This window comes from Dermacentor albipictus, chromosome 3 (assembly GCF_038994185.2).
Source record: "Dermacentor albipictus isolate Rhodes 1998 colony chromosome 3, USDA_Dalb.pri_finalv2, whole genome shotgun sequence".
NCBI classification, from domain to species: Eukaryota; Metazoa; Arthropoda; class Arachnida; order Ixodida; family Ixodidae; genus Dermacentor; species Dermacentor albipictus.
The window spans coordinates 45,739,866-45,755,673 of NC_091823.1; the positions used below are offsets into that span (position 1 = coordinate 45,739,866).

General features: G+C 49.5%; 1 protein-coding gene across 8 annotated transcripts in view; it reads right to left on the bottom strand.

Annotated features, from left to right (window-relative positions):
- The window catches only part of LOC135898177 (cholecystokinin receptor type A-like), a 201,905-nt gene that overhangs the window by 99,155 nt on the left and 86,942 nt on the right, over window positions 1-15,808 (bottom strand). The window contains exon 1 of one of the 8 annotated variants that reach the window (XM_065426994.2): window positions 4,555-5,695. The exons of the other annotated variants lie outside the window; for them this stretch is intronic. Within the exon in view, the coding sequence (XP_065283066.1) occupies window positions 4,555-4,798 (244 nt within the window). The 5' untranslated portion in view covers window positions 4,799-5,695. Of the gene's footprint in view, window positions 1-4,554; window positions 5,696-15,808 lie in introns of those variants that run through there. 8 annotated transcript variants of the gene reach the window in all.

The window sequence follows — 15,808 nt, forward strand, 5'->3', positions numbered from 1 at the left end:
CATGCGTTATCTACTAGCCGCTCCTGAGTGAGCATCGGACCTTTAATTTTTTCCACAAGTGAGCATTATGCAGGGAAACTGTAACTTTCAAAGCGGTTGTTCTTCAACACCATGTCAAATACAGGCCACACTTGTTCTTGCAAGAGGCCTAGGCGAATCTTCTGGTACCATATGCGCAATACATGCAGGTAGACCTTGAGATTATTACCGTAAATGGATGCATGAGTAACATTTTCACAATTAGTTCCTCACGCGGCTCTTCCATCCTACCTTCACCATCAAGGCATGGATGGATGGATGGATGGATACAACTTTCTTGTACGTCCGGCAAGGTTTAACACGACCCGGGCTCAGGTCTCCCATGGAGGAACGTCAAGGCCCTGCCTCAACGCCGCCTCACGGGCTTGCTGGACTGCCCACGTCTGGATTCCGAGGTCTGAGCTGCGCAGAGCGGCGGCCCACCTCGACGACAGGGTCTCCGGAGTAACTGCCATCCCTCCTATAACTACATTGCACTCCCACAGCATGTGTTTGAGTGTTGCTGGTCCTTCCTGGCACAATTTGCACGTGTCGTCCTGATGCTTATCTGGGAAGATGCGTTTGAGACGGAATGGATTAGGGAACGTGTTTGTCTGGAGTTGTCGCCAGGCGACGGCCTGCCTCCTGTTCAATTTGGGACTCGGCGGGGGGTATATCCTTCTGGCGTTCAAATATGCACTGGTGATGTCGTTGTATCTTGTGAGCCTGTCCCGTTCTGCTCGAGAAGCGTTCGCTATCGTACGAGAGGCGTTGCCCTGTTCGGCGCGGCGGGTCATGTCTCGCGCCGTCCGGTGCGCCGTCTCGTTTAGGTTCGGGAACGCGTCGCCTTCCGTGGTGACGTGCGCGGGGAACCATATGATCCTCGAGCTCGCGGTTTTGGATCTGCCCGCTTTGGCCAGAATGGACATGGCTTCCTTGGAAATTCGACCTTTGGCATAATTCTTTACTGCCGTTTGTGAGTCACTTAGTACGACTTCGCATTCCTGTTCTGTGAGGGCTAGCGCAATCGCTACTTCCTCCGCTATTTCTGAGTGTTTGGTGTATACACTACATGTGGTTCTGATTTTTGATTCTGCGTCTATGACTACGGCGGCGTATGTTTGGCCGTTCGCATATTCGGCTGCGTCAACAAAGCGCGCGTTTCTGTCCCTGCCGAATGAACGGAGCAGAGCCTCGGCTCTTGCCTTTCGTCTACCTCGGTTGTAATCGGGGTGCACGTTTCTTGGGATGGTTGCCACCGTAATGGTCTCTCTGATTTTGTTGGGGATTTGCATTTTCTGGCCGTGCTGGTTGTGGTACGTTATGCCGAGCGTGTTCATAATGTGTCTTCCCGTCGTGGTGGTCGACAGGCGTTCGAGCTGCGAGATGCGTTGTGCTTCGGCTATTTCTTCTATGGTGTTGTATATGCCCAGCTGAGTCAGGAGCTCGGTGCTCGTCGATTCCGGTAGGCCCAGGGCTATCTTGTACGTTTTCCTTATGAGCGTGTTAATCTTGTTCTTTTCCGCGACGTACCAGTTGTGGTAGGCGGCTACATAGGCGATGTGGCTGACAACGAATGAGTGGATCAGCCGAATGACGTTGTCTTCCTTCATGCCCGCGTGTCTATTGGTTATTCTCTTTATGAGTCTCGTGGCGCTGATGACTTTGCCTGCGATCTTCCTCACGGTTTCGCCGTTAGCTCCGTTGGCCTCAATGATCATTCCGAGGATTTTGATCTTGTTCACTTTGGGGATTGCGTTTCCGTCTTGGGTGTACAGGCGGATTTCCTCGTACTCCCGGGGTCCTGTGTAGCTCTTTGGTGGCATGCCTCTGCGCGTGGGCCGGTAAAGGAGTAGTTCGGACTTGCTCGGGGAGCATTTGAGGCCCGTTCCTTGGAGGTACTCTTCCACTTTGTTAATGGCCGTTTGTAGTGCGTGTTCAATTTGCCCATCACTGCCGCGGTCTGCCCATATCGTTATATCGTCTGCATATATAGCGTGGTGGATTCCTTCGATTTCGCGTAGTTTGCTGGGGAGACCCAGCATGACTAAGTTGAAAAGGAGCGGAGATATAACTGAGCCCTGGGGGGTACCTGCACTTCCCTGGGCTCGTTCTTCGGACTCGAGGTCGCCAACCGTGAGGGTGGCTTTGCGATCGTTCAGAAAGTCCCTCACGTAGTTGTAGGACCTTTCCCCCAGGTTCAGATTAGACACTTGTTTAAGGATCGACTCGTGAGCGACGTTGTCGAATGCTTTCTCCAGGTCTAGTCCTAGGATGGCTCTGGTGTTTCTTGTGTTGTCGTCGAGGATCTGGTTCTTTAGTTGTAACATGACGTCCTGCGTGGACAGGCGGGATCGGAAGCCTATCATGGTGTGGGGGTAGGCTTCCGTCTCTTCTAGATGGCTGTTGATACGGTTCAGGAAGGCGTGTTCCAAGACCTTACCCACGCACGACGTGAGAGAGATTGGGCGTAGGTTCTCCAAACTCAACGGCTTTCCGTGCTTGGGTATGAGGATAGCCTTGGACCTCTTCCACTGCTCCGGGATGCGGCCTTCTCTCCAGCACTTGTTCATATAGCCCGTGAGTTTGGTAACAGATTTGTCGTCCAGGTTTTTGAGCGTTTTGTTGTTAACCCTGTCCGGTCCTGGGGCTGACTTGCTGTTGAGTCCTTGGAGTGCCGTTCTGATTTCCGCCTCACTGAAGTCTTCATCTAACTTGGGACAAGGACTGCCAGTGTACCGGCCGTGCTCGACCGTCGGTCGTTGCGGGAGGTATTTGTCGCAGAGTTTCATGACGATTTGCTTCTCGCTCGCCGCCCCTTTTTCTTTGTGCAGAAGTCTGTGCATGTCGGCTCTTTGCTTGGATTTGCACTGGGTTTCGCCCAGTAGGTGCCTCAGCAGTCGCCACGTATTTCCGTTGTGGAGTTGGCCATCCGCGGCATTGCAGACTTCGTCCCACTGTTGCTTGCTCAAGGTGTTGCAGTGCTCTTCGATTTGTTTGTTTAAGTCGGCTATCTTTTTTCTCAGCTTTCGATTGAACCGCTGGCCTTGCCATCGGGTTTTTATGGATTTCTTGGCTTCCCAGAGGTGGGCGAGGCGACTGTCCATCTTCTCCGTCAGGAAATCGGGAGTGATGGTTTGCGTGGCCTCCCCGACATCCCTGGTCAAGTCTGCGATCCATCTGTCAATGTCACCGATTGGCTCGTCGTCTTGCCGGATATCCCGGTGCTTGCGAAACTTGTCCCAGTCTGTCCATTTGAAGCTTTTGACTGGGAGGGTGGTTCCCGCTCGGGGGATCGTGATCTCGATGATCATGTGGTCGCTACCTAGGTCTTCTAGGGTGTTTCTCCAGGTAGCCCTCTCGATGTTTTTGACCATTGTTAAGTCCGGTGTGGTATCTCTTGCAACCGAATTGCCCATACGCGTTGGGGCGCTGGAATCCGTGATGATCGTGTATCCCAAGTCTTGCGAGTCCTGCCATAACTGTTTGCCCTTGGTTGTGGTGTGGCCGTATCCCCAGGCATGGCACGGCGCGTTGAAATCCCCACCCACTATTAGCGGGTTCAGGCCGGCGAGCTCGGCTCCCTTTTTGAGCAGGAAGAGAAAACGCTGCCGTCTTTTGGATGGGCTACTGTATATGTTCAATATGAAGATGCTATTCTTTTGCGTTCTGTTAGGAATAATTTCTATCATTATATACTCGGCCTGCGGGCCTGTAATCTCATGTTCAATGGGTACAAGACCCTTTCTGATTAGTGTGGCAATGCCCCTATCGTTTTGGAATTTAGGGACGAGGGCGTGGTAGCCCGGGATGTTGGCCGACGCGCCCACGGTTTCTTGAAGCATTATCACATCGGGTTTGGGTTGGATGTTTCTTACGTATTGTTGTAGGACAGGTTTTTTCCCGGCTATACCTCTGCAGTTCCACTGCCAGACCAATAACTCTTTATCGTGTCTGGCCATCCTGGAGTCTTGAAGAAGCTGTTGAAAAACTGGAGCGGTGCACGGGGGGCGGTGCCACCATGGGAACATCTGAGATTACGGGATTTATATTATGAGTTCCCATGTTTGGCTGTGGTGATTGCGACAGAGACGGTGCCCACATCGCACATTCTTCGAGCTTGACCACCCTGGTTGTGAGGCCGGATATGGCGGAAGACAGAGTGCCGATTGCACTTTGTAGTTCGGTAAGCATGGCTTTTATTTCCGATCTAGCCTGTTCGGCGCGGCTGGTGTCTTGGCTTTGTACGGCTCGCTTTTTCGCGGGTGGGGTTGCGTTGTCCGGTTCCTCGCCATTGTTGCTCGGAGCAGGAGTACTGACGGGAGTGGGTATGGGGATTTGCGCGGGAGGCGCGACCTTTCTCAGTTCGCGTACCTCTTGGGTTAGCTGTTGTACAAGGCTCTTGAGCATGGCGTTCTCACGTTTTATTTCTGCAATTATCTCATTGTCTACGTTCTTTGTGACTTGCGGTTCTGAGGCAGTTACTCCGTATACCCCGCGCCTTGGCGCACCCTTGACCGCGTCTGCCCAGCTCACCTTTTCTGGGAGGGCCTGGATGGATCTGGACCTGGCTCGGCCCGGTCCTGGGGTGCGACTGCGAGCTCTGCTTCTCGACTGGCTGTGCTGGCGGGAACGAGGGGTCCCGGTAGCCGACGTCGATCTGGACCTGGCCCGGCCTCTGGATCTGGATCTTGGCTTTTGCAGGGCGGGGGCTTGATCTTCTCCGGATTCCTTGACCGCCTCGAGTTCTGCTTCCGCTTCGGCTCTTTTCCTTTCCCATCTTCGTTTCTTAACTATATACGGGGTCTTGAATTTTGCTCGGCAGGATTTGTCTGCCGTAGGGTGTTTCCCTCCGCATAAGCGGCAGTTTGGCGTGCACTGGTGATTGGGGTCTGGGTTCTTGGCACCGCAGCCCCTGCAGATCTTGTCCTGGGGATTTGGGCAGACGTCCATACGGTGCCCCAGTCTACCGCATTGGTGACAGATGTCGACCTGCTTCCTGTACAGCGAACAGCGAAGCAGAGTGCCTCCATACCTGACGAGAGTGGGCACTTTTAGGCCTTCGAAGGCGATGATGACTGTGGTCGTGTTGCTAAGACGCTTGGCTGCCAGGGCTGTCGGGTTCCTGTCGTTCACGATCTTGGAGTTAATTGTCCTGGAGTCTTCTTCGAGTGGTATGCCTCGGATGACCCCCTTGGCCGTATGATCGGGCGCCGTTTCATAGGCGTTGACTTCGTATTGGCGGTCGCCGATCCTGATGACCTCGAGCTTCCTGTATTTTTCTGCGTTGGTGCTGCTGGGTGTGCTGATAACGACGATATTTTGCTGGGTGTTGGGGCAGACGGTGTCTTCGCTGGCGTCTTGATCGGACACTCCTGCAGCCCGGTATATAGCTGACGCAATCCTGACTGCGCCAATCGTTGCGGTGTTGAGGCCGCCCTTGGGTCTAACGACGATCTTGATGTCGTTCCTCGGTAGAGCCGGCATTCTGCTGGCCTTGAGTATTTGTTGTTTTACGTTCCGTGAGCGTCGTGGTGGTTGTCGACCGTCTCCCTCGCCGGTGCGGGAGTAGGCTTCGTTCTTAGGTCTATCCCGCGATGCGCTGGGGCCGGACCGGCTTTTGGAGCCGATCATGCACCAACCGGCATCTTCACCGAATTCCTCAGGAGACATCTCCTCTCCGTTGACCTGGACCTCCATGCTTGGCGAAAAGTGATTCTTACGGCTTGGGTATTGTTAGGCCTGGCGGGCGGTAGCTCGCCTAGGCTTGCCTCCAGGCGTGCCCAGCGTATGAACGCGGCGTCGGCGTTGCTCGGGCGGAAGTGCTTTCTAAAGTAGCCAAACAACGTTTCCCACCTTGAAACTTGACACCAGCACGCTCCTGGCAGCTTGCTGCATTCGAAAATTGCAGAGCTAGAAAAATAGCGTTCTGGCTCGCAGTCACTTCGTCGTCTTTCCTGCATTCAAACCACCATCAAGGCATGAAACAAAAATATTTTTGTACCATCAAGGCATGAAACAAAAATATCAAGAAGAGGACCGCCTCTTTGGCAAGCGAACGCAGTGCATTAATACCACTTTGATGCTTCTTGGTAAAATATTTGCGCATTCGTTTGAGTGTTCCACATTGGCTGCGTACGATACCACTGTTAATCTTTAGTAATCTCTATCATACAGAATGCGAGTAGTATAGTGAACACATCAGTCACTGTGCAGTCACTATACGAAAGGCGCGCAATGGATAAACAGCAAGGCCGACGCTAACGCCCCACTTTGCTTTAGTCCAACGCATTACACTGTTATGAACGCCACGAGTCGCACCGAGCACAAGAAAATCACTGTTATTTCCGCGCATGGGTTGCGAAAGTACGGGAAATGGTGGCACCAATCTAGTAAGCTGCCCTGCAAATAGAAGTAAGCACAGAACAACATGTGAGTGTTCTTTTGCGCTTCACGAGATGTCGTATAACATGTAAGACCTGGCCCAACATACACCTGATGCTTTAGTTCCGTGCACCAACATACATGCTAGATTTATTGTCTCACCGTAAAAAGTTCTCGCTAAGGCTGCCTACGTCTCATAAATCGCGCGTAACATCGGCCTTATTGGTGGATGCATTGCATTGTAGACAAGTGCCGGCAGTTTTTCTGCCTCACAACGCAGTCATCAACGGTTTCCGCTGAGCAAGTTGGTTCATGATTACCCCAGCGTACAGCCTTAGTTTACAGGCAAGACATCAATGTTTCTTCCTTGGCGTGCTGGCTCTGCTGGCGCTTCACCTTTAGTAAGGCGTCACGGCACATGGCTGTTGCGTTGAAAGTCGTTTTGCTTTCGCTGTGTCCTGTCATTTATGCTTTAGGCTACAGTAAACGTAGTCACTTCAGCATGAACAAATTATGGCTCGTCCAGGTTGGCATTCCGAATGAAATGATGTATAATTCACGAGGTGCTTCTCTGCGCACTCTTTTTTCCGGCAAAAAGAAGGCGTTCTCGCTGCTGAACGAATTACTCAATTTCCTTCGCAATATACACAGTGTCTTAAGCCACGCGTGAGCTGACATAATGTCGGAGTGTCATATTATATGCAAACATTGCTGTAAGTTGTCTTTGCCGTGTTTATGCGAGCAGACTGCACGTTCCATTGCGATTTACGCGACTTCTCTTGTGAGCAGTCTGTTAGGCATTCACGTCACCTGACTTCAAAATAAATGTTTGTTCTCGCTACCTTTGCTTGCTTTCTTCGTTGTCTTGATCTTTCATTTCTAGAAAGTGTTCATGCCTTGAGAAATGAACTAGCCGGCGTCGTTTAAAGGCGCTAACACGTCCTAAATACGATGTATTAATAGTACACCGCCTTGTTATATGCTGTGAAAATAGCCACTATTAGTAGCTCTACATGTTTTCCTGTGGCTAAAACCAACGCCGGCTTTGTCACTGCTGCTCAATTCATGGCAAACTTATTTTGCCTTTCTCTGAAAGCTTCACCCTCTTGTTGGGTGCTGCTGAATTTGGCGACACATTCATCGCCACTTAACGCCTCTTCTTGGTAATCGGTAACATGGTGCTTCAGAAATGCCGCCCCCCAATCGGATTTGTGCAACCGAAAGCCCAAACTCCTTTGTTCATCTTTTGTGTTCTCTGGTACTCTGCTTCGGTTCTTTCGTGCCCCTTGCGAATAGCACCCTCTAACTTCTGGTCCCTCATTTCTAAAGATCCTCAATGTTTTGTCTCGAATGCTTCGCGCGTTCCTGCAGTAAGAGAAACACGCTACGTCTTCGTATGGTTCTTGATGAGCCTTATCTCACACGTCTGTCCCACGTGTGCTTTCAACGACTTCTGAAGCCATCGAACTTGCTTGGCTCCATTGCCCGACTTCGCTCGAGGGAGTCATTGGATCACGTAGACTTCAATGTTAGCTGGCTTCAGTGCTAGCGGAAAGCGTGTTGACATCGTAGTTTAAGTCTCACTTTTGTTTGCGAGCTCAATTCCAGCTGCCCGCTGCGGGGTCACAATTCGAGCTGCCCCAGTGGGTCACGTATGGCGATGTTATGCCGCCCCATGTCCGCCCAATCCTTGAATATGCATCTATAGTTCGGAACCCTTTTCATAAAAACTGTATTAACAAGATTGAGTCCGTACAAAAGAAAGCTGTTCGTTTTACTTACCGTCGCTACGACAAGGATTTTTCGCCTTTTGCTAACCTCTCTAATCTTAACTTGACCGTGCACTCTGGACGTCGCCACAACGAAAGCGTAAAGTTTCTGCACACCATAATTAACTTTCCACGCTGTACCCGCTTAGATAAATATTTTAGATTTGCTGAACCTTCCCGCACCCGTAGCTCTCACACTCTAAATCTTTTGCCACTGCAATCTAGAACTCACATGTATAAACACAGTTTTTTTCCCCTTAACAGTTGAACGTTGGAATACACTGCCCGGAAATGTTCGTTCATTGCCCCTGGCCGACTATTTGTCTGCAGTTGACATATGATTTTATCGCCACTCCTGCTACAGCCCAAGATGGGCAGCAGTATGTAAAAATAAGTCAATAAATACATATAATAAATCTGATGGATGCCGCGTACGGGCATTTCGTTCGTCGAGCAGTACCTAGAGCCGGCACTGACAACTCGCTGAGGCTGCGTAGCTTCGCGGGGAAATGCAGTACCGTTAGGAACTGAGAGGTACACACCCGCGAGCATACCTACCAGCTTTCTGAATGACCACGTATCGTAGATTTCTGGTCGAATAATCGCAAGAGCTGTGAATAAACGCTTCAGCTTTGGCTTGACTGTGCAACAACCATGTCTACGAGTACAGCCATCTCCATGCAACCTCCGGCTGCTTCGGCAACAAAGTGATAATGAACAAAACGGAAGTCGAATGCACAAACTTTCTTTTTCAGTGTTCAACGTTTATCATACGCTGAGAGCGCTTGCAAATAGTACGTTCTATACGAAGATTGTTAGACGCTACTTTAAAATAACCTTATTTGCTCAGCGCGTGTTTTGCGAATGCGTCGCCTAGAATTTATAGATGATGGCTTCGATTTATGTCAACATGAGAAGAAAACAGCAGCCAAGGTCATAAAAAAATTCTTTAGGTTTCGTAAATGTTACTGACAGTACACATGCCATAATAAAAAATAAATAACTAATTTTATGTGAAATATAAAAGGCGGCATTGAGTATAGGCGCCAGAAACATTTAGTACCTCGTAAAAAAAAGAATATCTGTTTTCATTTTTATTTTCATGGCAGTGCCTTGTACGAGGTTCCACGATGCATGTCACGGACTATTCATGTACGTGGGGAGTTGACATACATGGGCTGTAGCTCACCAATCACGTCCACGCTCATCCATCTTTCACGGTCAGCGGAGCCCTTCCTGTGCACTGTTATATATCTCAGAGATCGTCAGATAGTCTTACAGCCTTGGTCTAAAAATTACGAACGACGGCCTTCGAGTCCGCGTCACAGGTGCATGTGCCGGCACGGGATATATCTTGAGAAATTCCCGCAGATGCGATGTCCAGTGCATACAGATAACACAGCGCTCGACCGACCGGCTACTGATCGGTACATCTTCACGTATGAAGCGATTCCACAGTATTTTATTTATTTGGTTAGGGACGTGGCTTTTCTTTTATTTACTTAGCTTTCATTTTTTGTTTCAATCATTGAGATTCTCCGCCTTAAATTTAGCGCGATACCTTGGACAGAAAATGTCAATCTGGTAATACAGGCAGTAGATTTGAAAGTCTTGCACACACAGCAAGCAATTTCCTAACGCTTATCGAGTACGTAATGCTGTCTGACTGCACGACGGCCACGTTCTTTCGATCTTACGAATTCTGTTTCCTGTAAGACTCACTTGTTCGTTGAAAGGCACTTCCGTTCGCCAAGTATCATATAAGTTTGGAGAAAAAAGAAAAAAAGAGAGTCTGGCCATTTGTGGAGCGTGTTCCAGTTTCCGGAACATTTGTTAAAACAATGATGTCAGCTATAAGTTTTCAGTTATGTAAACACGGCCAAGGGAATGTCATAAATACGCGAAACATGTCTTAAATGCACACGCAAAAGGAAGTAAACTTGCTGAAACCGCATCGTTTTGCGCAAATTAAGCAAACGACCAGAGAGGAAAATTCGGCCCCTGGCACTTTGAAGTTGCTAGCGATTTACCGCCATCAAGCAACGGCAAACACCTGCGCAAAATGTATAACGCAAATGTGTCGTGTATACCACACCACGCAATGCAAGTGCTGGGCTGCACGAGAAGTTGTTAACTCCAGGATAAGTAAACACCTATACTTGTTTTCCGAGTGCGTATATCTAACCAAACGGGCGTCTCCGCACTGCAACACTTTCGGAATGTACTCCAGCGCATGCGGGCATTCGATCAGCGATACCGTCCTCACAATCGGGCAGGTTATGGCCACCGGCGAGTGCGTAACGCACGCAGACGCAAAACACGCGCTCCTCGCAAATTGGGAACAGGTGGGACGTATTCTAGCACTCTTCAATGACGTACTGAACACCGCCCCCATCGCCCGTCGGCCCATAAAACGGTGAAGGCACTTTTGTGTTTCTTAAGGACAACGGGTTTGTGCGACCACCTGTGACTATTAAGGCAATTTCTGTAAAACCACACGCGTCAGCGAACTTGCCGCAATTTCCTTCTTTCCTTCCCTCCTCTCTCTCCCTGTGATCTTTGCTTTCCCCTTTCCCATTCCCCCGGTGTAGGGTAGCCAACCGGACGTTATTCTGGTTAACCTCCCTCCCTTCTTCTTTTCTCTTTCCTCCTCCTCCCTTCAATGAAGTACACTAAACAAACTCGTTTATTGTGGGCGAACTTGTGCCCGGAAACTCGATACTAAAGCATTCACAGAATTTACAAGAGGAGTTAACAGGAGCCTATTCAACAGCCGACCGCGTCTCCACGCCGAACACACTGTTACTCGCCCCCGAAGGCCAGGAGACACGCCGCGACTTCTCATTGGACGGGCGCTGCCGTGTGCGCGTGCGCGGGAAACAGGCACTGTATCGCCATGCGCGAGGCGTTGCCAGCATTCTCCTAATGGCGGTGTTATGAGTATTGCCTAGGGGCTTTGGCGATGAGGCGCTTGGAAGGGTACCTCACGAGAGTGCTCGTAACTGGCATCTGGAGAGCTCTCTGCGGCAGTATTAGGCATACGAGAAATTCTGTTCGCTTGGCAGCTGTGTTTCGATTCAACAATAATAATAACAACATGCCCCATAACGCTCACATTCAGTAGCCCCGTACCAACATATGAGGGTACCGTTTAAAATCTCGCACGTTATAATATATAACATAGGGTTAATCGGTATATGGAACTCTTAGGGTACATGTTTCTTTTTCTTTTTCGATACCTATACGCTGGTTACGTTGTTCCCAGTTACGTTGTAACTGGGAAGCGCGTCCAAAGCTGTGGCACGTCGGTCATTCAAACACCCGCTACCGAAAATACAGTGAACAATATGACAACGCCTTCTCCCTCCGCCCCCCCCCCCATCCCCCCCGCCTTACTTCTTCATCATAATACCACCATAATACCTTACCGCTTCATCATAATAGCCCCCATATATGTACATCAAGGCGTCTGGATATTAGCCTCCAACCTTCATATTTCGGTCAGGTATGGTAGCAATAATGTGCTGCAGTCACGCATTTCTTCAGTGTATTCCTGAACCATAGTGCGAAAGTGCAACTTGAAGTCAGGTATGCGACTTGTTGCCCACTAGGAAGGATTATATTTAGCATAATCGTGCCGACATTGTTCTAAAAAGAAACTTCCGAGCAACTAATTTTCAGCAAGCAAAATCACATGCCACATGTACTACTGAAACAAGGAAGCTTTCTCAAACGAATCATACGTGGAGGCCATGCATGACCACGTGGGAGCAGCCAGGATAACGTCAACACTATTGCTGTGTTCCAGGGGTGAAATACTCGATGAAATGCTTGTGTTCTGCGACAGATGGGTATAAAAGCCTGGATTAATTTGTCACATGTCTGACAGTACTTCTCTCCACCTGTTCGGTAGTAGTTTTTTTTTTACTCTATCTTTCTCAATTTCTTTCAAAAGACCGACAATTTCGCCCGCCATAACGGCAGGTCGTCTTCATCTGTCACAGCCATTGGTATTAAAGAAAAAAAAAACCAAAAAGAAGAAGAACACGCTAACAGCTCTCGCGTTTCAAACACATCAAAATAGGCAAACAATTTCTTTGAAATACCGCCCCCTCTCTGTCCATTGCGCGATGTGACAGCACCACGTTTACACTTTATTCGCTTTGTCAATGTTGAGAACCGCCGATTCTGCAATCTATTAAACACTATGTGGCCGATCGCGGACGCCGACTTCATTTCAAGGACACCGCAAAACTGCTGCTGGTAAGGCCGATAATCCAGGTCGCATCGAACGTGACTCAAAACACCTCCGCCTACGATGGACGGCAAAGATTGCGGCCAGTCAAGGTGAAACGCTTCACGTAACCCAAGGTTCGTTTTCGCAACTTTCGTTTTCTTTATTTGCTCAGAATGCCCCGTGGTTTTGCCAAGTTCGAGTACAAAACTGGCTTTCTTAGCGCACCTGTCGCGTTTTCGCCCCAGTGGGTTCCCCATGACCACACGGCATGTTTTTGTTTGTTGAATTATCTGCACCGGCCAAGCGCAGCATTCGAGAGCCGCAAGTTAATCGGGAAGTCCCGCACCAGGCCAGCTTTCGCAAGCTACGCGCTTGTTGCGTCGTGTAAAACCCCGCGGATGACTACACTGCAACAAAGCCACGTGCATGGGCGATTCCTAATATCGCAAGGCACGGAAGGATCGATTGCCACTCATTGCCGCTGACATGCTTTTCTACGTACTTTTCTACTTAACTTATCGCGCACGGCATGCATACGTGATAAGTTTTATACGCCCGCTTATAGCGTTTAATTGCTCGCTAGACGCGGGCGCTCTTTGGCTTCTCCGAGCTTCCTGCATCTTCGGCAGCTGGAACCACGGCCCACACTTCCGTGAACGCCTCTTCGAAGAATTAGGCGCACATAACTCTGCGTCCTTACTGCGGTTGCACAGAGGCACAACTTTTTCCCGCTCAACCGCGTTTCGAAATGGCCTGTCGCTGCGCAAACAATTCGTAATCGGACATGTGGCAGGGTCGTCACTTGTCCTATACACAAGGACAGCACTCGTGTCACGTATAGGCCGGTGTGGCAACGCTTGAAGGGAATGACCAATACCCGTAAGCCGCTAGGAGGTCATTGTCGCAAAAACGGCGGCGTCCTGAACCCACTAGAGGAAAGTGCGAAAAAGAAAACATTCCGAGATCGCGGGACAATGAAAAAAGTAACGTAAAACAAAAAAAACTTCCTCCAACAGAACAGATTAGAAAAAAGCAACAACACGACAATATCTCAAGTTCTCCCTGCCACGTGCGCTGTTTCTTGCGGCGTAAGCTTGAGGCACGAAAAACATTTCATGGACTAATAATAACTCAGTGTATCTACAGGAATAAATTAAAGGGAAACAATACAGTGGCGCTCGTGTTACTTGATGCGCATGCGCTGTGTAGCACGTGACCATTGCAATTGTGACACGTTCCCAAAGACGCGATTACACGGAATTGCAAGGTACTGTGAAAAACACGCAGTCTAACGTTTCTGGTAAGTCATTTACCATATTAACAGAACAAGTACAGCGTATACCCGCTTCGGCTCGACGACACGATGACAACGACGACCGCGGCAGTTGGACAACGACGACGCGTCAACGAGACTTCCTTGGCGGGTATCGAAGGCAGAGATGAGCCGTCCTTGTGAAAGGACTGCTTCTACTGATTATCGCGCTGAAAGCCGCAACAGTTTAAGACAATACGCTTATCGGTTGCCTTGGAAGATCCTATTTTTAGAAATTAGTTAAGTCGACTATTCTTCACCCACAACCTCAAAATACTGTAAAACTCATCTTGTGGTCTTGGATTCTCTCCAAGTCTGATGTTATTTCCGTATATCTCGTATCATACGTGCCCACGAAAGTAGCTTAAAGCGCGCATCTTAGGTGTTAACCCTAGGGATCACGTATTAAAAGAATTTCCGCAGAAGCCGTCTCATTGTGTATTCAGACGAATACATACCCCAACCTGCACCACCTACACAGAATACACCCCACGAGGTTCACTGACGAGTGCCCGTGGTGCACAGACACACCCACACTAAAACACATCACATGGGAGTGTCCCAGGAGGCCTCCGCACATAGACAGTCCCATATTACACGAACATCCACTAATGAGGAATAGGTAGTGGGAGGCATGGCTTGCGGACGAGGGTCGGGAGAGCCAGTTGGCTCTTCTGGACCAAGCCCAGCGAGCCGCTCGTGCCAGTGGGGCCCTGGAATAGGGGCTCCAACCATCGTGCCTTGTTTTATTTACATTAATAAAGTTTTACTCTCCGTCTCATTGTGACTGTCGACGTTCATGCGATTAGAATTCAAGATTTGCCGCAACACGTCGCATGGCTCCTCTCTCGCGCTTGCCTCTGGATATGCGGCGCGATTTAGCACCGTGCGCGCCAAGTCCTCATCTCTCTGGGTGGCCTCCGATGCGTCTTAACGCTGCGAATTAATCCTCCGCCGTCTGGGGACATTCTTGGTGCAGCGCTAGAACGTCAGGCTGCAGTGCTTGAAGAAGTCATCTGGCGCGCTTTTCACTCCACCCATCAATGCAGAAATTTAAACACTCTTTTTTATTTGGAGAGAAGCGTAAAGAGGCTTACAGACAGACACCAAGCGGCTAAAGTATAAGGCAGCAACGTTATTCACACGAAAAGAAGCACTCGAAGGACAACGAGCGCGCGCTGGAGCTGGCTGCTTACGAAGTCGGACAGCCGGCTGAGTAGTGTGGGCGTGTCGCGTCGAAGCCACCAGGCGCTGGTGAAAGGTCAACAGCTGGTGACGGTGTGAAGCAGAGATCGCGATCGAAGGCGAGCGCGAAAAGGCGAGGAAAAAAATGGCGAAGAGAGCGAAGCGTGCGTGTGCCGTCGAATTCGCTGACAGCGCTGTATTGGTCGCTGCCGCGCGCTTATCACCGGGACGTTGAAAAATCGGAGCCTGGGTTTTGCCGTTCTTAGTTGGGCGGGCCCAAAACAGCGCGCGAGAGAAGCTGCTGCTGCTGCTTTTATAGGAAAGCGAGCGATGTCTGCCTGGCTGACGTTCATCCACCTAGCTGTCTTTGCACGAATGAAAGGTGCAGTGAAAATGAGATAGCAGCTCCGCACTTAGTGCTCGAAGCGGCAGAAAATCGCGTTGGAGCTTGAATGGGTCCGTCTGAAGCCATAGTTTTCCCGTAAACGCGAAGGATGCGTAATTTTTTAAGTAATTCAATTACTGTCTCAGTATAAACAGTCCCGCGCAATACTAAGTTCTAAACAAAAATTCCTAAAGGACTTTCTTTCTTCTTTTCTTTCCCTTCCTGCGGTGCGCTACAAGCATCGGTTAAGATAACAAGCTAGTGAAATGCGATATAGTTGCTAATATTATTACAATAGATTTCCCTATATTTGAAACAAATAAATTCCTGAGAAGCATGGAAATCTGTATCCGCCACTGAACGCATGTCCAATGGACAACGCGAGATAAAAACGAGAGTTACCACGCCTCTGATAAGTTCAATTACGAAGTGATAAAGGGTCGATGAATAGAATGAAAGGACCTGCGAACGTATTTGCACCACACAGTTTTGTGCACCTGAAGCGTAATGTTATGGGT